The sequence below is a fragment of the Schistocerca piceifrons genome, chromosome 1 (assembly GCF_021461385.2).
Source record: "Schistocerca piceifrons isolate TAMUIC-IGC-003096 chromosome 1, iqSchPice1.1, whole genome shotgun sequence".
In the NCBI taxonomy this organism is placed as follows: Eukaryota; Metazoa; Arthropoda; class Insecta; order Orthoptera; family Acrididae; genus Schistocerca; species Schistocerca piceifrons.
The window spans coordinates 188,385,405-188,413,084 of record NC_060138.1 but is presented as its reverse complement, the minus strand read 5'-3'; the positions used below and the strand labels follow the sequence as shown (position 1 = coordinate 188,413,084).

Sequence of the window (27,680 nt, the reverse complement as noted above, 5' to 3'; positions counted from 1 at the left end):
CGGACTCAGACTCAAACCAGGGATCTCCTGCTTACTAGGCAGTTGTGTTAACCTCTTTACCACCCAGACATAGAGTTTATTGCAAATGTGCAGTATATCTTGGCACCCTGCAGATCACGTATGGCGTCTGTTCTTTTGGACATGTCCAAACAAACAGACATTGCATATTCGTATACTTGATTTGCCTCAGTGCGCAATGAATAAACAACCTTCAGTGTGGATGCACATTTACGTTTGACCTCCATCAAAGAAGACATGGTCAGGGGCTGTGGACAGGTGACGCTAGGTGGAAGTGTGGGCCAGCCGGGGAGCTTGCTAACAATTTCACTCGTCACCACTGATTCTACGTAGAGTCTCAATGTTGCTGATATCATTAGTTCTTTCCCTTTCATTTCCTTTCCCCTTCAGTTTATATAAGTTGTCACTTAACATAAATTACTTCACAACATATACCATCGCAACTAATAAAACTTTCACATTTATTGGATTGGTGCTACTGAGTGTGGCATGAAGCTGACAGAATGTGTTCTGCAGTTTGCATCTGTTGATACAACTTAGCTGAGAAAGTATTTGTGAGTCATCAAGTTTGAAAATTTGACCTACTGAACTGTGTGCCGATTTCATGTGGTGGTATGTGAAACACTATCTGGGATTCTGTGCAGTTGACAGAAGCCTAAGAGTATGATACAATGGAACAAGTGCAAGAGTTTGCGTATCATAGTGGTTTAGAGAAGGCATTTGGTTCCACTTTGGAGAAATAAGCACTTTTAGCCATGAAAATTTAAACTTCATTTTCCAATGTGCTTTTATAAATATTAATAAAATCCTTACACTGATGTTCAGAGGAACCAAGGGACTGAATTACAAATATCTGTGGAAAAGAGCACATCAAATCTTTCATTGCATAATGAATTTGATACAGATGCAACTGTTTCACTGGCAGCAGAAAATGACAAGCTAATGGAAGGAATATTAGAATTCCTTGTTAACAACAATGTCATTACAGGTAGAAATTCACTGGAGACAGCTTGGACTGACCAAGCTGTGGGGAGTAATTGGCTGTGGCTCTTTTTAAAGGAACCTTCCGGACATCCAATAAATGTGATTTAGAGCAAGAATGGAAAACATACATGAACTTGGCTCAAAAGAGATTTCAACCTAACTTCAGTGTCTGAACCATTGTGGCACTTTGTTCAGTAAGATGACTGAACAGTGAAACATAGCAAGAGTCATGAGAAAATAAATGGAGAATAATTAGAGACTCATTTGTCAAATGAGGATCTAAAGCTTGGCAGATCATTTGAAGGTATGTGTAGGCAGAAAATAACAACTTCACCCTTTTCTTGCATCATCACCTGGAACACACAGTATTGACTCTGAAAACAATTACAGCAAGAAATGTTAATCACTTATTTTGCAAGAGATAATATTAAAATTATTCTTTCGCAAGTTTCAGCATTCCTTGTATTCATTATACGAGGGCTATCCACAAAGTACATTACGTTTTGGAATTAAAAATAAATAAAGTATTGGAAATTTTTTTTATTATATACGGATGAAAGCCACACTTAAATACTACTTTTCTACATAGTTGCCATTTAAATTAAGGCACTTATCGTAGCGATGGACGAACTTGGAAATTCCTTCGTCATAAAATTCGGCCGCCTGCGCCTTCAACCATGTGGCGAATGTCTTTTGGGACAGAAAAGGTGTGATTTTTATGGATTTCCTGGAAAGAGGCACTACAATAAACTCTCAAAGGTATTGCCAAACTCTGCACAACCTCAGAAGAGCAATACAAAACAAGCGCAGGGGAAAGTTGGGCTCAAAGATCTTGCTGATTCACGGCAACGCCCGGGCCCACACGGCAAATGCCACTCGTGAAGTTTTCAAATCTTTTAAGTGGGAGTTGTTTCCTCATCCGCTGTACAGTCCTGACCTGGCATCGAGCGACTTCCACTTATTCCCAGCAATGAAGAAGTGGTTGGCTATGCAGCGTTTTGATGACGACGCCCAGCTTCAAGAAGAGGTAACCACGTGGTTGAAGGCGCAGGCGGCCGAATTTTATGACGAAGGAATTTCCAAGCTCGTCCATCGCTACGATAAGTGCCTTAATTTAAATGGCAACTATGTAGAAAAGTAGTATTTAAGTGTGGCTTTCATCTGTATATAATAAAAAAATTTTCCAATACTTTATTTATTTTTAATTCCAAAACGTAATGTACTTTGTGGATAGCCCTTGTATTCTTGGAAGTAAATACAGTGTGGCCAAAATAGAGATGTCTCCAAAAATGCTTATACGTCTGTCACAAAATAAATACATTGGTTAAAGAATAGAATTGTTCTTTACAGATGATGATAGAAATCCACTGATGTCAATTTGGAACTGTGCGTGATTTATCAAACTATGAGACAAACTTAGTAGCTCTGGCTGGCGGGTGGAAGGAATAGAATTTTCATTGTTCTGCTGTCTCTCTTCCAGGCTCATGATTATTTAAGTATACCTGGCACTTCAACTTGCTCCACAAAGGGAGAGAGAAAGCCAGGAGATTTTACTTCCTTTGCTGATTGTCCTCTTCTGCCAAGGTCGCATGTGAGGTTTGTGTGCCACTGCCCTATCTTACTGATAACATCAACACTATCATTTCACTTCTGCCATTTGATCCACAAATGAGATAAACATATTTCAGATCTACAACTAACCATCAACAGTTTTGGGAGTAATGCCTGGTTTAAAAAATGTAACACAATTCTTTTACCAAAAAATAACCTTAACACTATCCAACAGCTGCTCAACATACTGCTGAGGATTTTCTGGTGCTTAAGAGTCCTTGTTCTGTGACTTAAGTTTTGTGATGAAAATTATGCCTGAGGTTTTGCCAACAGATTTACATCCTTAAGCTGTTTTACATGAATGGTGCTTCAAATAATTCTAGAAAATGATCTCATACTGCTTTCTCATTACTATCAATTTGTATCCATTTCCACTGAATACATAACAATGTTTGCTACTCTGAGACTTGCTTCATCAGGAAAGAGGGAAGGAGAGGGAAAGACAAAAGGATGTGGGTTTTAAGGGAGAGGGTAAGGAGTCATTCCAATCCCGGGAGCGGAAAGACTTACCTCAGGGGAAAAAAGGACAGGTACACACTCGCACACACACACATATCCATCCGCACATACACAGACACAAGCAGACATCTGTGTTTTGGCAGCACAACTGGCCCGGTCTTGCCAGTGTGGTACAGCAAGTCAGTACAGAGCTGGGAATGATGCTGATAACTGCTGGCCTGGGTCAACATAGCACTGATGCCAGTTGGTGGTATATTTTGGAGATGGGGCTACACTTGGCATGGTCTGCACCTTAACAGGACTGGGAATGGGAGGGTGGTAGAGTTAATTAGTGAGAGCATTGCAGGAATGATGAACATAGCATAGCACTTGACCCAGATAAAGTTAATCGTTTTTTCATGGACTCCGTAAGTGATATTAGGAACAAAATTGAAACAACAAACACTAATGCAAGTGATCTATTTAAGCAACAACAACCTGCAAACAATACCTTTAAATGGAGGACAATCACACCCACTGAGATTACAAAGGTAGTGGAAAAGTTCTCAAACTCCAAGAGCATGGACTACTCCTGGTTGTCCAACCATATAATTAAAAAAACAGTGCAAATCATTAGTGAACCATTGGCCTTTCTGTTTAACAGGTGTCTAGAGTTTTGAGTCTATCCTACAACTCTAAAAATATTGAAAGTTATCCCAGTGTATAAAAAAGGGGACAAACATGATCTCAAAAATTACTGACCAGTTTCAATAGTTCCCATTTTCTCGAAAATATTTGAATCTCTTTTTTATAACCAACTAAACTACTACTCTGAGTCGCATAACTTACTCTCTAATAGCCAATTTGGCTTCCGCAAGGGAATAAATACCACCACTACTGTTCTTTCAATTGTGAATGAAGTAATAACTGCCTTCGGGAATAAAAATAAAGCTTCACTTCTTTTAACTCAAATTCTATGGTGTACAAGACTCTGCATTGGCAGTAATTAAATCACACCTAAACAATAGGAAGCAGTTTGCTCTGTCAGTAACAAAGACACAATTGCTAGAAGTTAAGACAGGAGTCCCACAAGGTTCTGTCCTTGGGCCCTTCTTTTTTATAACTGCAGTCAATTATTTACCCCACTGTACCCCCAATACTGTTATTTGTTATGCTGATGACGCAACTTTGCTTGCTCAGCATGAGAACATATCAGTTCCGCAAGATGTGATGCAAGATGGCCTGGAAGCAGTGCCAAATTGGTTCTCATCAAATACACTGCTTTGCAATCCTGATAAAAACCAACAGATTACACTAGGATTGTCAAAAGAGGCAGACGTGAAAGCAGTTAAAATTCTAGGAATTCATGGAGACTCTAAGTTAACGTGGGAAACACACATCAACCATACCTGCACAAAATTGTCTCGAGTTACGTATTTAACGTGGAAACTGAGAAGCCTGGTGACAAAAGAATATTTAAGAGCTATTTATTTTGGACTCTTTCACTCACTTATAGAGTATGGACTGCTGATATGGGGACACACTCTTCACATCACTGAAGTTCTAAAAATTCGGAAGAAAGTGATACGGGCAATGAGCAATCCTGGTAGATCAGAGCACTGGCAGCCACTGTTCATTCAGCTGAAAATATTAACAGTTATTAATCTTTATACATTGTTGTTGTTGTGGTCTTCAGTCCTGAGACTGGTTTGATGCAGCTCTCCATGCTACTCTATCGTGTGCAAGCTTCTTCATTTCCCAGTACCAACTGCAGCCTACATCCTTCTGAATCTGCTTAGTGTATTCATCTCTTGGTCTCCCTCTACGATTTTTACCCTCCACACTGCCCTCCACCACTAAATTTGTGATCCCCTGATACCTCAGAACATGTCCTACCAACTGGTCCCTTCTTCTTGTCAAGTTGTGCCACAAACTCCTCTTCTCCCCAATTCTATTCAATACCTCCTCATTAATTATGTGATCTACCCATCTAATCTTCAGCATTCTTCTGTACCACATTTCGAAAGCTTCTATTCTCTTCTTGTCTAAACTATTTAACGTCCATGTTTCACTTCCATACATGGCAAAACTCCACACAAATACTTTCAGAAATGACTTCCTGACACTTAAATCTATACTCGGTGTTAACAAATTTCTCTTTTTCAGAAACGCTTTCCTTGCCATTGCCAGTCTACATTTTATATCCTCTCTACTTCGACCATCATCAGTTATTTTGCTCCCCAAATAGCTAAACTTCTTTACTACTTTAAGTGTCTCATTTCCTAATCTAATTCCCTCAGCATCACCCGACTTAATTCGACTACATTCCATTATCCTTGTTTCGCTTTTGTTAATGTTCATCTTATACCCTCCTTTCAAGACACTGTCCATTCCATTCCACTGCTCTTCCAAGTCCTTTGCTGTCTCTGACAGAATTAAAATGTCATCGGCGAACCTCAAAGTTTTTATTTCTTCTCCATGGATTTTAATACCTACTCCGAACTTTTCTTTCGTTTCCTTTACAGCTTGCTCAATATACAGATTGAATAGCATTGGGGAGAGGCTACAACCCTGCCTCACTCCCTTCCCAACCACTGCTTCCCTTTCATGTCCCTTGACTCTTATAACTGCCATCTGGTTTCTGTACAAATTGTAAATAGCCTTTCGCTCCCTCTATTTTACCCCTGCCTCATTCAGAATTTGAAAGAGAGTATTCCAGTCAACATTGTCAAAAGCTTTCTCTAAGTCTACAAATGCTAGAAACGTAGGTTTGCCTTTCCTTAATCTTTCTTCTAAGATAAGTCATAGGGTCAGTATTGCCTCAAATGTTCCAACATTTCTACGGAATCCAAACTGATCTTCCCCGAGGTCGGCTTCTACCAGTTTTTCCATTCGTCTGTAAAGAATTCACGTTAGTATTTTGCACCTGTGACTTATTAAACTGATAGTTCGGTAATCTTCACATTTGTCAACACCTGCTTTCTTTGGGATTGGAATTACTATATTCTTCTTGAAGTCTGAGGGAATTTCGCTTGTCTCATACACCTTGCTCACCAGATGGTAGAGTTTTGTCAGGACTGGCTCTCCCAAGGCTGTCAGTATTCTAATTGAATGTTGTCTACTCACGGGGCCTTGTTTCGACTTAGGTCTTTCAGTGCTCTGTCAAACTCTTCACGCAGTATCGTATCTCCCATCTCCCATTTCATCTTCATCTACATCCTCTTCCATTTCCATAATATTGTCCTCAAGAACATCACCCCTGTATAGACCCTGTATATACTCCTTCCACCTTTCTGGTTTCCATTCTTTGCTTAGAATTGGGTTTCCATCTTGGCTCTTGATATTCATGCAAGTGGTTCTATTTTCTCCAAAGGTCTCTTTAATTTTCCTGTAGGCAGTATCTATCATACCCCTCGTGAGATAAGCCTCTATATCCTTACATTTGTCCTCCAACCATCCCTGCTTAGCCATTTTGCACTTCCTGTCGATCTCATTTTTGAGACGTTTGTATTCCTTTCTGCCTGCTTCACTTACTGCATTTTTATATTTTCTCCTTTCATCAATTAAATTCAATATCTCCTCTGTTACCCAAGGATTTCTACTAGCCCTCGTCTTTTTACCTACTTGATCCTCTGCTGCCTTCACTACTACATCCCTCAGAGCTACCCATTCGTCTTCTACTGTATTTCTTTCCCCAATTCCTGTCAATTGTTCCCTTTTGCTCTCCCTGAAACTCTGTACAACCTCTGGTTCTTTCAGTTTATCCAGGTCCCATCTCCTTAAATTCCCACCTTTTTGCAGTTTCTTCAGGTTTAATCTACAGTTCATAACCAATAGATTGTGGTCAGAGTCCACATCATACAGTTTTCAAATCACTTTATCTGATGTATAGGAGATATATCAGGTTTTACAGTAACATTTTAGGAGAAATACAAATGTTTACATTATTTTATATACATTTCTGAGATACAAGTACACATTATTAATTATAGATTTCAGTACACAAAAAGTTGTAATTCCCTTGTTCAAACTTTGAAACTAGGCTCAGTTATTTCTTCATTAGAATTATTGCTCTTTTCCATGAACCTCCATGTTAAATATGTAGCTGCCTTTTACTTTGTTGTAAATTTTTACGCATTTTGCTCTGGTGGTTAAAATTATCTCTGTGGTGAGTTTTGGTGGAAAAGGTCAAGTATATGTTGATTTTTGTGTAAGAAAATCAACACGTTATGTGTGTTAAGGGAGAGAATGAATAGTATTTTTAAATTTTTTAAGAGTAGTGAACAGGATTCCATTTGTTTGGCAACACACATATTCCTAATTATTTTCTGTTGTAATGCTAGGAACCCTGCAACACTTGCTGAATTCCCCCAGAAGATTATGGCATAACAAATAACAGTCTCAACTTAGCAGTGATAGACTGTCCTTCTGGCATCTCTGTTTGTGGTGCCTGGCAAAATACACGTTACAAATGCTAGGCTATTCAGGTTATTTACTAAACAGGCAGTGTATACGTTCCCCTTTATATTTTTATCAAGATTTAGGCCTAAGAACATTACATGGTTTGCTTCTGTGAAATATTGATCATTGTAAGTTAGTTTTATTTTACTTATGGTTTAGTTTTAAATTGCATTGATTTGGTTTTAGTTACATACAGTTGTAGTCCATTTTGATAGAACCAAGATTCAAGTTTTTCTAAAGTATTGCCGGCCGCAGTGGTCTCGCGGTTCTAGGCACTCAGTCTGGAACCGCGCGACCGCTACGGTCGCAGGTTCGAATCCTGCCTTGGGCATGGATGTGTGTGATGTCCTTAGGTTAGTTAGGTTAAGTTCTAGGGGACTGATGACCACAGATGTTAGGTCCCATAGTACTCAGAGCCATTTGAACCATTTTTTTCTAAAGTATTTTTAACACTTTCTGCAATTCTTTCAGGCACCTCATTTTTGATTAGAATTTATGTATCATTAGCAAAGAAACTCGGTGAGCATCAGTAGCAAGTGGTAGGTTGTTTATATAGAAAAGGAACAGATGTGGTCCAATATCAAAACTTGTGGGACTCCTTGGGAAATTTCGTCCTGTTTGAAAATTAATTGCTTGAATTTGAAGGTACTGTTAATCATTGTTTCCTATCTATTAAGTAAGAGTTGAATTATTGTACAGTAGTGCCCCTGATTTCTTATTTCAGCAATTTAAATAGAAATAGGGAGTGAAGCAGATGGTTTGTCAGATCACAGAATATTCCTATAACATTTCTACCCTTGTCTAATGGTGAGCGTATCTTTTTGATTAACGTTATTGCCACTTTTAGAGTGCTTTATTCTTGTTGGAATCCAAACTGGTTTTTAAAACTTATGTCATTCATAGTAAGGAAGTTTTCCATTTGTTTTGCTGCAGTCTTTTCAAACAATTTGAAAAAGACTGGCAGAAGAGAGATAAGGTGGTAATTCTCCACACCTTTTTTGAATCACAATTTTATCTCAGTGCATTTCAGTTGAATTTGAAAACAACCCTGCTCAAAGGATTGGTTTATGACAGTTGACAGTGATAGTGAAATGATATAACACACAACCTCGTTCCAGTTGCGGATATTTCATCCCACCCAGATGGGGTTTTGTTTTTTAAAGACAATATTTCATTTTCCACCTCTCTTGGTTCATTCTATCTTACAAGAATTATATATCTAAAAACAAAGATGATGTGACTTACCAAACGAAAGCGCTGGCAGGTCGATAGACACACAAACAAACACAAACATACACACAAAATTCAAGCTTTCGCAACAAACTGTTGCCTCATCAGGAAAGAGGGAAGGAGAGGGAAAGACGAAAGGATGTGGGTTTTAAGGGAGAGGGTAAGGAGTCATTCCACTCCCGGGAGCGGAAAGACGTATCTTAGGGGGAAAAAAGGACGGGTATACACTCGCGCGCGCACACACACACATATCCATCCACGCATATACAGACACAAGCAGACTTGGCCTTTCTGGTCTTCACCTACTTGTTTACTTTTAGTTTGATCCTTCTGTTGTGCCCTTTTGGCTATATATTTTATTGACATTTAAGAAGTAGCAATATGCACATCATCACTCTTCTTCAGTAAGTCTTCAGTGAAGCAACAGGCATCAAATCCTAGTCTCATAAGGGTCCTGACTGTTTCAGTGTTATCATCATCGAACTCCAGACTAGCATCATATGAAGAAACTTTAAGAAGAGTAGATGAACAAAATGTTGTTTTTTGGTATCTCTTCTCCATGAGGTTCTAAAAGCTTTCGTTTGAGTTTTGTGTTCAGCCATGTGTGGAATTCTTTAATAAATCATAAATAATTGTTTTGTAAATGGGCTCACAGCCTTCTATACTGTACAGATGTTTTCACTGGTGGAAGGAAATAATAAAATATCACAAACGAGGACAGAGTCATGTAGAAAAGAGGTATGGCATCATGCACTAATTGAAATGAGATGGATTTTACATAATTTGTAGCATGAACTACCTTTGAAAATTGGAGACAATGAAGTTTAAATTTTCATTGATAAAAGTATGTGTTACATAACTATCTAGTGCCAGGAAAAAAGATTCAACGTTTTTGACCAATTTTACATACATCCCCTCTTAACGGATGATTTACCCTACCAGCGACAACAGGTATTTGACCGTGTATGGTACCATGCTCATCTTCCATACTCAAATTCAGATTCTTTATTCACGATTGACTACCTGAGGTGGAATAGGCAATTTACATGGATATCATATAACACGGATTGGAGCGTGGAATGTCAGATCCCTTAATCAGGCAGGTAGGTTAGAAAATTTGAAAAGGGAAATGGATGGGTTACAGTTAGATATAGTGGGAATTAGTGAAGTTCGGTGGCAGGAGGAACAAGACTTCTGGTCAGGTGAATACAAGGTTATAAATACAAAATCAAATAGGGGTAATGCAGGAGTAGGTTTAATAATGAATAAAAAAATAGGAATGCGGGTAAGCTACTACAAACAGCATAGAGAATGCATTATTCTGGCCAAGATAGACATGAAGTCCATGCCTACTACAGTAGTATAAGTTTATATGCCAACTAGCTCTGCAGATGATGAAGAAATTGAAGAAATGTATGATGAGATAAAAAACAATTATTCAGGTAGTGGAGGGAGACGAAAATTTAATAGTCATGGGTGACTGGAATTCGACAGTAGGAAAAGGGAGAGAAGGGAATATAGTAGGTGAATATGGATTGGGGCAAAGATATGCAAGAGGAAGCCACCTGGTAGAATTTTTCACAGAGCATAACTTAATCATAGCTAACACTTGGTTCAAGAATCATGAAAGAAGGTTGTTTACATGGAAGAACCCTGGAGATACTAGAAGGTCTCAGATAGATTATATAATGGTAAGACAGAGATTTAGGAACCAGATTTTAAATTGTAAGACATTTCCAGGGGCAGATGTGGACTCTGACCACAATCTATTGGTTATGAACTGTAGATTAAACCTGAAGAAACTGCAAAAAGGTGGGAATTTAAGGAGATGGGACCTGGATAAACTGAAAGAACCAGAGGTTGTACAGAGTTTCAGGGAGAGCAAAAGGGAACAATTGACAGGAATTGGGGAAAGAAATACAGTAGAAGACGAATGGGTAGCTCTGAGGGATGTAGTAGTGAAGGCAGCAGAGGATCAAGTAGGTAAAAAGACGAGGGCTAGTAGAAATCCTTGGGTAACAGAGGAGATATTGAATTTAATTGATGAAAGGAGAAAATATAAAAATGCAGTAAGTGAAGCAGGCAGAAAGGAATACAAACGTCTCAAAAATGAGATCGACAGGAAGTGCAAAATGGCTAAGCAGGGATGGTTGGAGGACAAATGTAAGGATATAGAGGCTTATCTCACGAGGGGTATGATAGATACTGCCTACAGGAAAATTAAAGAGACCTTTGGAGAAAATAGAACCACTTGCATGAATATCAAGAGCCAAGATGGAAACCCAATTCTAAGCAAAGAATGGAAACCAGAAAGGTGGAAGGAGTATATAGAAGGTCTATACAAGGGTGATGAACTTGATGACAATATTATGCAAATGGAAGAGGATGTAATCAAGATGAAATGGGAGAAACGATACTGCGTGAAGAGTTTGACAGAGCACTGAAAGACCTGAGTCGAAACAAGGCCCCGGGAGTAGACAACATTCCATTAGAACTACTGACGGCCTTGGGAGAGCAAGTCCTGACAAAACTCTACCATCTGGTGAGCAAGATGTATGAGACAGGCGAAATACTCTCAGGCTTCAAGAAGAATATAATAATTCCAATCCCAAAGAAAGCAGGTGTTGACAGATGTGAAAATTACCGAACTATCAGTTTAATAAGCCACAGCTGCAAAATACTAACGAGAATTATTTACAGACGAATGGAAAAACTGGTAGAAGCCGACCTCAGGGAAGATCAGTTTGGATTCCGTAGAAATGTTGGAACACGTGAGGCAATACTGACCTTACGACTTATCTTAGAAAATAGATTAAGGAAAGACAAACCTACATTTCTAGTGTTTGTAGACTTAGAGAAAGCTTTTGACAATGTAGACTGGAATACTCTCTTCCAAATTCTAAAGGTGGCAGGGGTAAAATAGAGGGAGCGAAAGGCTATTTACAATTTGTACAGAAATCATATGGCAGTTATAAGAGTCGAGGGACATGAAAGGGAAGCAGTGGTTGGGAATGAAGTGAGACAGGGTTGTAGCCTCTCCCCGATGTTATTCAATCTGTATATTGAGCAAGCAGTAGAGGAAACAAAAGAAAAATTTAGCGTAGGTATTAAAATCCAGGGAGAAGAAATAAAAACTTTGAGGTCCGCCGATGACATTGTAATTCTGTCACAGACAGCAAAGGACTTGGAAGAGCAGTGGAACGGAATGGACAGTGTCTTGAAAGGAGGATATAAGATGAACATCAACAAAAGCAAAACGAGAATAATGGAATGTAGTTGCATTAAGTCGGGTGATGCTGAGGGAATTAGATTAGGAAATGAGACACTTAAAGTAGTAAAGGAGTTTAGCTATTTGGGGAGCAAAATAACTGATGATGGTCGAAGTAGAGAGGATATAAAATGTAGACTGGCAATGGCAAAGAAAGCGTTTCTGAAAAAGAGAAATTTGTTAACACCGAGTATAGATTTAAGTGTCAGGAAGTCATTTCTGAAAGTATTTGTATGGAGCGTAGCCATGTATGGAAGTGAAACATGGACAATAAATAGTTCGGACAAGAAGAGAATAGAAGCTTTCGAAATGTGGTGCTACAGAAGAATGTTGAAGATTAGGTAGGTAGATCACGTACCTAATGAGGAGGTATTGAATAGGATTGGGGAGAAGAGAAGTTTGTGGCCCAACTTGACTAGAAGAAGGGATCGGTTGGTAGGACATGTTCTGAGGCATCAAGGGATCACAAATTTAGCATTGGAGGGCAGCGTGGAGGGTAAAAATCATAGAGGGAGACCAAGACATGAATACACTAAGCAGATTCAGAAGGATGCAGGTTGCAGTAGGTATTGAGAGATGAAGGAGTTTGCACAGGATAGAGTAGCATGGAGAGCTGCATCAAACCAGTCTCAGGACTGTAGACCACAACAACAATATGTAACGAGATGAATAAATCACATTTTACAGGGCTGGAGAATGTTTTCTGAACAGCCTGGAGGGAGTGCAAGGGGTATAGCAGCATATATGCTGTTCAACAGTCACCAGCAGGTGTCCTTAGCATGTGCAGCGACACAGTGTAAATCACAGAACATATTCAGCAGGGTGGAATTTCCTCTCTCCGGCCATCCTGATTTAGGTTTTCCATGCTTTTCTAAATTATTTCAGACACGTGCCAGGGTGGTTCCTTCAACAAGGCCACTGCTGACCACCTGTCCTATACTCATAAAAACATATTTATACATTCTATGTGTATGAATAGTTTTGAGCCATTTATTTTCATTGTATTATGCTCATAAATCTATATCATTGTGAAATGATCCCTTTATGAATAAATAAATCAAATCAAATGCTTTAAATGCCCTATGGTACTCCTCTGCATGCCTAATGCTACTGTAGCTGCAAGTGATACAATTAACAAACATGTAAATTTCACGAGGAAAGTTTCTGGGATTAGCATATTTTATCAAATCAAGAGTGCTTATTAAATGTATGAAACTAAAACTGTCATGTTATATTAAGCAATAAATCATTTATTTTATGGAGTTGGTTTAGCTCACCATTTTTAAATCTTTCACAGAATTTTCGAATAGATGTTAACGATGCCAAGTCACATGTTCTGCAATATACATATTTATTCTTGCTTTCCAGAACAATTTCGTGTCTTGACTGTAACAGACATACAACAAATGAAATTTGTTCAGACATTTTTAAAAATACTTCTATAAGTACTTCAAGTTTAACTTGTACATATTATGACTAATATATAATAAGGCTAATACAATGTCAGGACTTATGACATTACCTTTTCACACTTTTGAATGTCACGACATGCCATGACAACAGTGGCTCCTCGGAGTGCAAGTTCTCGAGCTGTCTCCTTTCCAATTCCTGTATTAGCACCGGTAATTATTACTACCTTGCCATCAGCACGTGTTTTATTTTCGTATTTAGGACCTCCAGTATACTCTCTGTAACATAATAACAACTTATAATTTTTTGAGGGTATATCAGCAGTACTATGCAGTCAACTAACACACATTATTCATACAGGCCTAGTTCATACAGTTAAAACACAAACAACTGTTTCTGTGTTACTCATTTATCTTAAAATTAATTATACAACCTGATTTTTGAAGTGTTCATGAAGCTAACATTGAGTGTCATGCAATATAGCGTTTTGGATACTGCAACAGACACCCATTTTTCCGCATCACATAGTTTAACCAATCCATGCAGAAATGATGTCATGAATTCTGGCATCAATTCAAATTAAAACACAGCTCAGAAGTAAAATTTGTCACAGCTCAAACAATTAAAAACTCATGAATTTTGGGCAGATTGAAATGTTTCTTTCTGAATAATTAATAAAACATGTCTCAAACATTTAATTAATGGTAAAAGACATTAAGAATAAATTTTTTCTGTGTAAATAAATCCGTAAATTAAGGAGACAAGGTTATAACTTAATACAAAAACTGTATTTTTTACTGTTCATATAAAGAAATGTTTATATATTGAAACTTGATAAAAAATGCTCTGCAAAGCAAGTTGTAAGGCAGTCGCCGTAATTTGTTTTGACTATAAAAGCGGAAGTTGTGCCCCCCCCCCCCCCCCCCCCCCATTTGTTTTTGATTGCTGTCTCATAAAATGTAAGTGTTGATCTCATATCTGTAACCTTTTGTTAAATAATGATGTTAATTTAAGGATAAGAGTCATGTTTGAATCAAGAAACCTACTTTCCTCTTCCACTAATGCCACATCTCAATTTACTATGTTGCATTTTAGAACTTTTTCAAGCTGCAGCAAAGGAGAGTTGCTGTTGAATTGTTTTGTGGCCACAGTTGAACGCTACTAGTGTTCAATCAGCATTTACTTTATCAAACTTTTATTTCAGCATTCCTGAGAACTCTTTTACCAATCTTTTCTATCAATAACCGGGCAATGTAATTATGCGAACTGCATAATTTTGAGATTGGTCACTGGCCTCTAAACAATACAGTCGGTCAACAGTCTCATTGGTCTGATGGGAATCTGATGCTGGATGGCAGAACACAAATTCATTATTAAGCAAGTAAAACTTTTCTATGCACCAGTTTACCATATCAGACACTTTGCCACCAGCAGATGTGATTTAAAAGTTTTATACTAATTTATAATAACAGTAATATTATAAGATCTGTTGTGGGAGGGTAAGATGATATTATAATTCAAGTGATCTTACATGACATCAGTGAAGTGCTCTGCACTATAATAAGTATTTTGAAACATTCTCTTAAGACACGAATATTTTCATCCATTTTCAAGTAAGCTCTAAAAAACCCATTTCACAAAAAGAAAGTAACAACCACCTGTTCCTCAAATTAAAGTTCGAAGTTTTTTTCCAATTATCCTCATAAGCGTTCAAACACTTAGTGCAGTACCAGTTAACTAAAAACTGAAAAATGAATGAACTATTTGGCACTCATCCATCAGGTTTTTGGAAACATCATAGTCTACATCTACATCTATATGGTTACTCTGCAATTCACACTTAAGTGTCTGGCAGAGGGTTCATCGAACCATTTTCATACTACATCTCTACCATTCCACTCTCGAATGGAGCGTGGGAAAAAGGAACACTTAAATCTTTCCGTTCGAGCTTTGATTTCTCTTATTTTATTATGATGATCATTGCTCCCTATGTAGCTGGGTGTCAACAAAATATTTTCGCATTAGAAAGAGAAAGTTGGTGATTGAAATTTCCTAAATAGATCTTGCCGCAAAGAAAATCACCTTTGTTTCAGTGACTGCCACCCCAACTCGTGTATCATATCAGTGACACTCTCACCCCTATTGTGCGATAACATGGAACGAGCTGCCCTTCTTTGCACTTTTTCGGTGTCCTCCGTCAATCCTACCTGGTAAGGATCCGATACTGTGCAGCGATGTGATGGGATGTGATATATGAGGGGTTGGGCTGTTTTGGGGGAGGAGACCAGACAGCGAGGTCATCGGTCTCATCGGATTAGGGAAGGATGGGGAAGGAAGTCGGCCGTGCCCTTTGAAAGGTACCATCCCGGCATTTGCCTGGAGCGATTTAAGGAAATCACGGAAAACCTAAATCAGGATGGCCAGACGCGGGATTGAACCGTCGTCCTCCCGAATGCGAGTCCAGTGTGTACTGTGCAGCAATATTCCAGCAGAGGATGGACAAGTGTAATGTAGGCTGTCTCTTTAGTGGGTTTGTCCCATCTTCTGAGTGTTCTGCCAACAAAGCGCAATTATTGTTTCACCTTCCTCACAATATTATCTATGTGGTCTATAGAATTTAAATTGCTCGTAATTGTAATTCCTAGGTATTTAGTCGAATTGACAGACCTTAGATTTGTGTGATTTATCGTATACCCAAAATTTATCACATTTCTTCTAGTATCCATGTGGATGACCTCGCACTTTTCTATGATTAGTGCCTATTGCCACTTTTTGCACCATACAGAAATTCTCTCTAGATCATTATGTAATTGGAATTGATTGTCTGATGATTTTACTAGGAGGTAAATTACAGTGTCATCTGCAAACAATGTAAGGGGGCCCTTGTCAGAGTGGCAGACGACATGACGACATGGAAATGGATATAAACCAACAATAATCTATTATAATGATCCTTCTGTACTTAAGCTAACCTTTCACCATTGTTAATTCCAGCATAGTAATTATATGCTTGGCAACATATGCCTATCAATAGGCAGAACACGTTATGATAATAATGAGTTTAAAAAATGAGCGAACTTTGCATTTGCCACCAATGCTAAGAAATGATATGAATGATGTCCTCCAGGACATCAACAATATATAATAAAGGAAATGAAAAAGACAAAACATAGAAAATACCCACTTAAGAATCATACACTGAGACACTGTTGTTTCCCCTATACATGAATGATTCCCATTCCATACTCTCTCACTGTAACTACCACATCTATACTGATGATCTTCAAGTGTATCTGAGCACCAGAAAATGAAGATATAAACTTCAATAACAAATACAGCAAAGCTGTTTATAACTAGAACAACAAAATAAAGACTTAAACTGAACTGTATTAAATTGGAAGCATTCCTCATAGCTCATTAATGGCTTATCAATTCACCCCTGCATGAATCACATTTACACATTGCTCTAAATAATTTACATATCCCTTTCAGTCACTCAGTTAGAGACACTGGTGTAATACTAAACGAACACATACATTAGAGCAGAAATACTGTGTCTGTGTGCTGTAGCTATATGTGTCACTTAATATTTTACAAAAATGCAAACTGTTTTTGGCCCAAAAATCTTGAAACTAAAATGATTTTGTAGCTAATTTTGCCCATCTTCAGTTATTTGACGTTCTAAAATAAATATCAAATAATAACAAACAATGGAAAATCCAGTATGGAATGTAACAATATAATGAAAAAGATAGTTGCTACTCAGCATAAAGCAGAGATTCTGAGTCACAGAAAGGCACAAGAAAAAAAGACTGTCAGAATGCAAGTCACGTGTGCATGAGAGTTACGTTTGTGTGTGTGTTTTCTGTCTATTTTTGACAAAGGCCGTGTTGGCTGAAAGATAACTTAGGTTTGTTTATAAATAAATAAATCTTCTGCTACCAGTCACGATTTTCTTTATTTTACTATTTGCACGACGCGTTTCGAGAAATAATTCCCATTTTCAAGTGCGTTTTTATGATGTGTGTTAAGCCATTTCCTTTGATGTTGTCAGTGTGTGTGAGTCTGCTTCGTTTTGTTGACTTTTACTGTAATACATAAGAAACGCGATTTTTAGTTGGGTATCAATATTTTCTGTGAGGTTAGTGGCTAAGGTTTGAGAACAATTTGTACTTACAATTTTCTAATGGTCCATTTGTGTAGAGAGTCACACACACTTAACATCACACACAACTTGTACATTTTACACATCGAAAATATCTTATATAAACAAAACAGTTACAAAGATATTCTTATAGGTAGTGCACAGAGATAACATTATAGGTCTTCCACAGATTATGATATCTCTGTGAACTACCTATAAGAAGATCTTTGTAACTGTTTTGTTTATATAAGATATTTTCGATGTGTAAAATGTACAAGTTGTGTGTGATGTTAAGTGTGTGTGACTCTCTACACAAATGGACCATTAGAAAATTGTAAGTACAAATTGTTCTCAAACCTTAGCCACTAACCTCACAGAAAATACTGATACCCAACTAAAAATTGCGTTTCTTATGTATTACAGTAAAAGTCAACAAAACGAAGCAGACTCACACACACTGACAACATCAAAAGAAATGGCTTAACACACATCATAAAAACGCACTTGAAAATGGGAATTATTTCTCGAAACGCGTCGTGCAAATAGTAAAATAAAGAAAATCGTGACTGGTAGCAGAAGATTTATTTATTTATAAACAAACCTATTGTATCTACAGTCGCAGGCTTTCAAAAACCATTTATAATGGATCAAATCAGATGAAAGATAACTTTCCGACAGCCTTTTTGTTGTGCCTTTCTGTGACTCAGCATCTGGTAAGTAGCAACTATCCTTTTCAAACAATAACAAATTACAGTGGATTTACTTTCCTATGGAACGGTATATGGGAGATATTATAAACACCGTACGGCAAGTTGATATTGTCCCTTACCACATAATAAGATTCTACTTACAAGCAGCACAACATTGCAATTACCATACAGTGTGTCTGCATTGTAGATGCCTTAGTGATCGTAACCTGTGTGTAGTAGTCTTACCTCCCCTCCTCCCCCTTTGATACTACATGTATTGATGTCATTTTTTGTGTTGTAAGCACATGTCTATGTATAACATGCCCTGTAACACTAGAGATATTTCCAAAGTTTCAAAAATAGACTCATGTCTGCAATGAAACTATGGTTGTTTTCTTAACCAAATTCTCGACTAGAAAGTCATTTCAGTCTTACCTAAGATTTGATACTTGGGCAATGTATAGCTCTACAACACATGTGGTTCAATATAGTCATAATGTCGAGTGGTACATATCTGCTTTCATACCCAGCAGTAGATTTCACTGCAATGTTGTATGTAGTTTTCCTGTAATCCTACAGTCGAACTACCAGGCACTGGCATGTAGTGTGAATTATTAGGTAACACATTTTGAAATATACGAATAATGTTGTTGTAGTCATCAGTCCGATGACTGGTTTCATGCAGCTCTCCGTGCTACTCTATTCTGAGCAAGCCTCTTCATTTCTGAATAACTACTGCAACCTACATGTTTCTCAATCTGCTAACTACATTTATCTATAATTTTTACCCCCCCCCCACACTTCCCTCCAGTACAAAATTAGTGATCCCTTGGTGTCTCAGAATGTGTCCTGTCAACTGATCCCCTCTTTTGGTCAAATTGTACCACAAATTTCTTGCCTCCCCAATTCTATTCAGTACCTCCTCATTAGTTATGTGATTGGCCAATCTAATCTTCAACATTCTTCTGTACCACCACTTTTTGAAAGCTTGTATTTTGTTTTTGTCTAAACTGCATTTCCATACATTGCTACACTCCAGACAAATATCTTCAGAAAAGACTTCTGAACACTTAAATCTATACTCGATTTTAACAAATGTCTCTTCTTCAGAAATGCTTTTCTCGCCATTGCCACTTAACATTTTATATCCCCTTTACTTTGGCCATCATCAGTTATTTTGCTGTCCAAATGGCAAAACTTATCTATTACTTTACGTGTCTATTTCCTAATCTAATTCCCTTAGGATCACCTGATTTGATTAGACTATGTTCCATTATCCTTGTTTGGCTTTTGTTGATATTAATCTTACATTCTCCTTTCAAGATAGTGTCAATTCCGTTCAATTGCTCTTCCAAGTACTTTGCCATCTCTGACAGAATTACAATGTCATCGGCAAACCTCAAAGTATATACGAATAATAATAAATGAAAACTGACTGAATTCCATGAATAACTGACATAGGTGGCAAAAGATTTATATTGTATGTACCAATTTATTCAATCAGACAAAACATCAGAGCTGTTAAAGTGATAGTCCTACAGTTTTATTTAAATACGCAACAAAATTAATAATGTTTTCCGAGTGCGGTAAAACTTGTGTAAATGTGTAAAGTGAGTGGCAGCAGAATCCCTATATGTGACCTACATACTGTATAATTGGTCTGAAAAACACAGACTCTGAGAATCATTTTGCGGTTGGAGCTCTTTCCTTGTCCGCATCTGCTTCCTACTATGTAATAAGAAAATGTGGTTCTACCTTGAGCGAACATAATCTTTCTTGTTTTACACACACATTTCTCACTGAAGTTTGTACATCTTCAGTGTGTTTTATTTATTATCTATAGTACAATACAAAAAGAATTTACGCATTTACCAGTTTTTGCGATTCTAATTTACATTACTGTAAGCACTGACATAAATATTAACATGAAGAAAAATGCACCTTATTATTACATATTGGTGTTCACAATTCTGTCTGGTATTTACAGCACAGTTATAATTATTATCTACTAGTATATCACCTGCAATTAATAAATGTTTATCAATATTCTGTTATGTAATTTCTCATACTTTAGGCCTAATATGACATTATTGATTTTTTTCTATAGCACTACTGTCATTATATTACATCATCTTGTAAGCAAAGATACTCTATTTTACTCTTTGACTAGTGTTTTTAAGGTTACAGTACTGTTTTTTTCGAAAAATTCTGTTGAAATGCATGCTGACTGTGATTAGGCTTTATGAAATGTTGACTGAGGATGAGGAGCAGACACTATGTGAATGTGTACTTCATTTCTTCTGCTATGATCACTATTGTGTGTACTTACGTTTTGTAGATCTCTCTTTTTGGTGCTCCTATAGGGTGTTTGAGTGGAGCTTCCTAATACACATTGTATCACTGTTTGTGTGATGTTCACTCATTCCGCCATCTTGTTCTGGGTGGAAATTTTTAATTTTCCAGTTATATATATATAATTCCTTTAGAGCTGAGAACAAGGATACATTGCTTAGTGCTGTGTATCGATTTATCACTTCTTTTCCTCCCACTATGGCTTTCTGTATGGCAATTTTCTTCTATTATAACTTTCTGTGGAGGTCTTTTGCTGCATTTAAGAATGTTTAAGTCTTTGTTTATGTCTGCTGGTTTGTGTTTCTCGTACATGAGATGATCTGCAAATGTGGAATGACTGCTGTTACTCTTAAGCAACCTTCCGTGTTCAGCATATCTGATGTTGAAATTTCTACTTGTTTGCCCAACGTAAATTAAGATGCAGTGTTGACACAGGAATTGGTAGACCTTAAGTGTTGTTTTTGTCTGTTCAGTGTTAATTGCCCTAAGTTTCTTTTGTACAGGGTTGTCTGTTCTATAGGCATTTTCCAGTATGTATGGGTAGCAAAACAAGAAAAATTGCATTGTTCAAGGCAGAACTACATTTCCTTATTACATAGTAGGAAGCAAATACGCATTGGGAAAGAGCTTTGACTAAAAAATGATTATCTCAGCACCATGCTGGGCATTAGTAAGCTCTGCAACAAACTCAGAAACACAACAGAAAAACTACATCAGACCATATTCAATACAAAATTTAAAAAAAAATCTGTCTGTCTGATAAACTACGACCTATGTACATACATGTCACTGTAAACAGTACGTCACCAGCAGCACAATGTGCCAAATACAAAGCAGAAGTAGGTTGGTTGAAACGGGAAATTAAATATCTGCATTCCAAGGACACGCTCACCCTTGAACTGTTAAAAACTCATCTTGAACTAGCATATCATACAAAAATCTGAGAAATATTTATTGACATCATGAGTAGAGTTGAACACCACACAGAAATTCTAATGGAAAGAGAGTGGTGAAAACAAAAACAAAAACTACACACATTAATAGAAATAACACACTAGCTAATGTTAGAGACAATAAGCGAACATTCTATATATGACCAGTCACTCTTACTGACATACAATTCACAAAATGAGAACTAAGCCTACTAGAAAGAGGACCTAAACACACTGTCAATGCACAGGTTACACACAAGGCAATAGTGGATCTAACAACACAAAGTGAACACATAATAAAACAACAAGTGGAGAACAACTACTCTTATTTAAATTTAGGGCTAACAAGAGAGTTAAAAACCAGAGGAAATCAGATGCATAATAAAGAAAACCAAATTACAAACAGATAAAAAGAAACAACGAAGCAAAAAAATCCAGAAAAATAATATATAACATTATAAGCAATGGACTTCTCATCACAAAATCAGACAAGACCAATACCATTATTGCAATAAACAGGAGGAGGGCAAAAATATAACCTCTTAAATTTATAGAAGAGAATAACGTAATACAACTAATCAGTGTCTCAAAACACAGACACTTCTACATTATTTTTTCTAAAAAACTTTTTTCTAAAAAAACTTCACACATATTTACAAAACAGAAAGTACAAAAGCTGAAGGGCACCCACACTAAACACACTAACAAATATCCACAAGCAGGATACATCAATACGCCCACTCATAAACTGCAGAAGAGCACCCACATATCACCTAACCAGAGAAATGAACACATATTTACAGAAATATTACATTTACACAGACAACAGTATACACAACACTGAGAAGCTTACAGAAAAGATTTTAAGAAATCAACATCACAACAATAGCCAAACTCACATCATTTGAAATGACAATTATTTGCACCAATATCCCCACAATACAGAAACCATCAACATCATCGAGCAGAAATTGGAACAAGAAGACTTTCCCAAACCTTACTTAACAGAACTAACAAACATTCTAAAATTAATCACAGAATGAAATTATTTCACATTTGACAGCCACTTCTACTCATAACAGTATGGACTCTCCATCAGCTCACCAATCAGCAGAAGCCTCGGCAACATCTTCCTAATGTTGAAAACAAAATATTTGAAACCATAGGGAAACACAGACAATACAGAATAATATGCTGGTATTACATACGTAGATGGCATCATATTGTAGTGCTTCGAGAATTTCGGCTTAAATTCTAGAACCACTCGGCCTTCTACCATCTCGAACACACGATATTTTAGATGTGAGTGGGGAGAAAGGAACCCTATCTACTGTGCGCCACCTGTCTGTGTGTGCTGGTCCCAAGTTTATTGTGAGAAGACTGTAGACACGGCGGTCGAATGGCACCGACAAGTACTTGTTGGTCGGACCATGGAAGTTGTAATGAAAGCGCACGGCAGAACCAAGGAACTTCTGAGTTATTCTGTGCTGTTTTGTAACTGTGACTATCGTTAGTGACGAAAGAGCAACTGAGTGAAAAAAGACTTTTAGTAACTTTTAATACAGACTTGCTAGAGGCAAGACATGTTTATGATTTCTGTGGTTGTTAAACCAACTATGTAGTAAATGTGTCTTAATTGTGTCTAATGTGAGACGACATGGGCAACTTACAAGAAGTCAAATATTTATGTGAGAAATGACAATTTGTTCTTTATGAAAGTTGAAATATACCGACAGTGAACTAAAAATATTCTTCGAGTACCTATTTATATGACGAGTAGAGAGTTTTATATATTCCTTTAACTAGCATCATTCTTTGGAGAAGAAGTTTTTGGAGACCGACGTAGCCGGCTATCCAGAGAAGAAGATCGGCTGTGCATACTGAGTAAGTCAATGCATGTAAAAGAAGTGGGAAGGTTGCAATCCAACTTCACACATTCTTGTCATCAAAAACGTTAGAATATGCCTTCTGGAAAATATCAATCTACCCACATACAACAACTTCACAATTATACAAACACAGTTCACCCATAGATAGAATTCACCACAGAATCAGAAAAGGCCAAACGCTAAATTCCTCAGACATCACAAAACACAGACACAACAACTAATACCAATTTTCCATACTGAGAAAATCCACAGGCACCAGCACAACCATACATCAACAATAAAGCCAATCCATTACCCACAAGGGTTCTGACACATGCTACACAAATTGAATAAAACTCTCCTCAATGAGAACAACTACAAAAATGTGCTACAAATAATCAGACAGAAGTTGAAAATGGACAGAAAACATAATGAATGGAAGTAAAATGAACAAGATAGCTGTAAGTGGTGATTTCTTTATTGTCACAACTAGTTCCACTGCATTAAAACAGCAGCCTCAGGTGAACTACAAAAGAAGGAAAGGATCCCATGTAATACATATTATCAGAATACTAAAACAATCTTTTAAAAATTCAAAAAATTTAAAATTTTTCAAGAACGCAAACAACTCACACCAATGGAAACATTCCCCTACTATTACTGTGCAGTTTTACTTAAAATGTAGTAAATGGACTATCAATCGACTATTAACAAACCTGATTATTAACAAACACTCAAATTAAATATATGTTTTAAGTATTACTATCTTAAAATTTTAGTAATACAAAACTCAGTATTCTATTTATAAAAGTTACACATACATACTTATCAAGTAACAAGCTCAACTGCACTTATTACCAATGAATGTAATAAAACATTTAGAATAAATAAGTAAATGACTGATCTGCTGAAACATCATCTCATGCTCGATCTACTGATACCATCACAGCTTCTGGATATTTTGCTGTTTTTAAATTACAAATGTTTTTAAAGTTGACTAAACCAACTTCACAAAGAGAGTAATGTACAGTATGATATGAGACTTGCCTGCTGCAGTCATTTACTGCATAACTGTGGCATATTTGATGATCTGACACATTTCATTAATAAAGGTATTAAATGGTAAAAGCTCAGTAAATAAAATAGGTATAAATGTGAAGCATTGGGAAATGATAGCTACAGTTCTAGACTATCATCCCATACCTTGCTTCTTAAGACATCATGTGACATTCAGCAAATGGTTCAAATGGCTCTGAGCACTATGGGACTTAACTTCTGAGGTCATCAGTCCCCTAGAACTTAGAACTACATAAACCTAACTAATCTAAGGACATCACACACATCCATGCCCGAGGCAGGATTCGAACCTGCAACCGTAGCGGTCGTGACATTCAGCAGTTATTAATTTTTACTGATTGGTGTGACTGTATTCATTTGCTGTCTGATAATATTCTTTTGCTCTCAAGATCCAACTCAGAGAGTTTTTTAGATATGTACAATATTAATATTCCAATAGATCCACGTCAGTGCCAAGTTTGTGCTGATATGCTTGTGTTAGTGCTACAACAAAATACCAGTTTATTACAGAATTGAGAATGTTTGACTGTCATCATATTCCAAGTGGCTGACACTGCCATTACGTAGGTTTCCTGCATTGTCTCTTTCACACTGTCAACCAGAAACTCACCTATCTGCCACTGGCTGTCCTTTTGCCAGTAAGCGTGAGGCCATCCTTGAAACCACCACCTCTGTTGCTGTTCCTGTTGGTGTTCTTGTTGGTCAAGTTCAGCCCAGCTAAATCTTACCATCAACATCTTAAACTTTAACATGGACAACATACCACTTATCTTACATGTTTTATCTCTTTAAATAATGGTCTCTTCCTTTGTTTCTCATTGAGTCTACATAAGCTACAATCTCCAGTCCAATACTGTTGCCTAAAATTGTTATGTCCTGCCTGTTTTTCCCTCTTTTAATTTTGATTTTATACTATCGTCCTTGTATAGTTAAATCATTTATATAATCTCATGAATGCTCGACTTATAAAGAAAAAACAGGCTGGGGTACTGCGACCTTTTAGAGGAGGTGGGGAAGGGGGTGGGGGTTGAAATTTAGACTTCTCAAAACAGTATCTTAAAGCTTTTCTGCACATTTTAAAATTGCAAATACAACATTTGTTCTAGTAAAAAATAAGTTCTATTGTACCACATCTCAAGATTGTGGATTCTGATTTATTTTTTTTTCTCCCCCCCCCCCCCCTTGACAGATACTGGTATGGAGTACCAGTACTGCCATCATATACTGCATTGTCATAAAAAAAATTATACGTAATGCCTAAGGTGCCTGGTATGATGCTCAAGAGGATCTGACAGCCCTAAACTGGCTAGGATAAACAATACAGAAACAGCATCAGTTCTAAGTAAATACAACAATAACTGTGAACACAGTTCAAAATGATACTGATATTACTATTCTCAACAGTCTTAGTTTTTGGAAACAAAAGATTCACACCACACAGGCTTAACACTAAGACTCTAATCTTTGCTGAATAATTGTAAATGAAAATTTTAAACCGAGTTTTAAGTAGCCAAGTAAATGTCTCAGTGGTAAAGTCGTGGGGGTTTGATCCCCCATCAGTCCTAAGATTTTTATCTGCTACTTGCCACTTCTTTCATCTCTGGCCTGTTTGTTAATGCGAAAAATTTTGAAATGCTCCACAGTTTGTAGTCCATGTACCCCTATAACTGACTGGGTAGGTCAATTCACAAGTTGGATGAAGGTAACAGCAAATCACCTCTAATAGGACCATGCCCAGTAAAGCACTGTGATGTTCAAACCAAGCTTTGGGCTGATGACAGCTTTACATTTTTTGTAAACCATTTTAGAGGACTTCCCGTTTCTTAGACTGGCAGTATGCAAACCTATCACAAAAATCAGTGAGTGCCTTGGATCGATGAAGGAAAAGAAGTACCTACTCTCAACATCACAGGTTTTTTGAATGCCATGTGTACGTATCAAAGGGTATATCAGAATGATGGGATTATCTGGATCATTAAACATAAACAAATTTGCAGGCCGGAGCAGATGGACAGGTTAGCCATGACAGAGACTTGTTGAGTGCTGCCTAATTTAGTAACCCTGCCAGCAGTGCAAATAGAAGAAATGGATGCATCGACAGGCACGACATCACTCATGTCCTGCAAAGGTACCTGTGGCAGGAGAGCAATCGATATTGCAGGGTGGTCACGCAAGCTTCCATGAGAGAGCAAATAGGCAGCCAGTTGTGGGATCACTCTCAGTTTTCATTATCTGACTTGCCGCAAGAAGTGAACTATGACTGCCATTTCTGTTTACCGGGACTGACTTAGTCTTGTGTTAGACAGTGCTTTGGCTGATGAGTGTATGGTTTCCACCACCACAAGACTTAAGCGGAACTATGCTTAGTATTATAATTCCCAAGTGTGCACAATGAAACAGGAGTGCTTGGACTCACATTGCATTCCGTCACAAACTACTGATTATATTATTCCTGTCAAGGACTATTATTATCTGGAGAGGAGGGAGAAGGAGATTAGTGTTTAGCACCCTGTTGACAATGAGGTCAGTAGACACGGTATTATTTTCTGGTTTAGTGTGATAATACTGAATAACATCAGGTGAAGCACAAGTCCTACCTTTGGAAAGGAACTAACAGATGCACTGGTTCTGGAAGACCATTCAGCTGAGACTACATTTGTGTGTGTGTGTGTGTGTGTGTGTGTGTGTGTGTGTGTGTGTGTGTGTGTGTGTACTTCTATTGTTGACGAAGGCCTTAATGGCCAAAAGCTTTATCTGTGAAAGTCGTTTTTTGTGTTTATCTGCTACTCAGCATCTTCCACTATATGGCGAGTAGCAACTTTCCTTTTCATAATATTGTTACAAAATTAGTATGAGGTTTCACTTCCACTCATCAAAATTATTTCCAAGCTTTGGCCACAAAATATCTGGAAAATCAGATACTCCTCACAATATGGTGATGGCAGAGTATCATATGCCTTGTGCAAGTCAGAACAAGACAGAGATAAGATGTTGGCAGTTGATGAAGATCTGCCAAATGGCTATTTCAAACTTGATTAGGCAGTTAGAAGTGATAATGATAGGTTGAGAAAAGGTCTTGTGATTCAAAGATCCAGCCCAATCAACAGGCCGCCATCATCTCCTGCAATCTGCATAGAGCATTCATATGACTGACTGGTCTGTAGCTGTCAATGAAAGTCATATTTTTGGCTGGCTTGG

The 27,680-nt window shown here is 37.4% G+C and overlaps 1 protein-coding gene across 1 annotated transcript in view; it reads right to left on the bottom strand.

Annotated features, from left to right (window-relative positions):
* The window catches only part of LOC124789949 (retinol dehydrogenase 13-like), a 77,080-nt gene that overhangs the window by 18,763 nt on the left and 30,637 nt on the right, over nt 1-27,680 (bottom strand). The window contains exons 2-3 of the mRNA XM_047257482.1: nt 13,533-13,698; nt 13,288-13,396 (exon numbers count right to left, since the gene is read on the bottom strand). Coding sequence (XP_047113438.1) covers nt 13,288-13,396; nt 13,533-13,698 — 275 coding nt within the window. The remainder of the gene's footprint in view (nt 1-13,287; nt 13,397-13,532; nt 13,699-27,680) is intronic.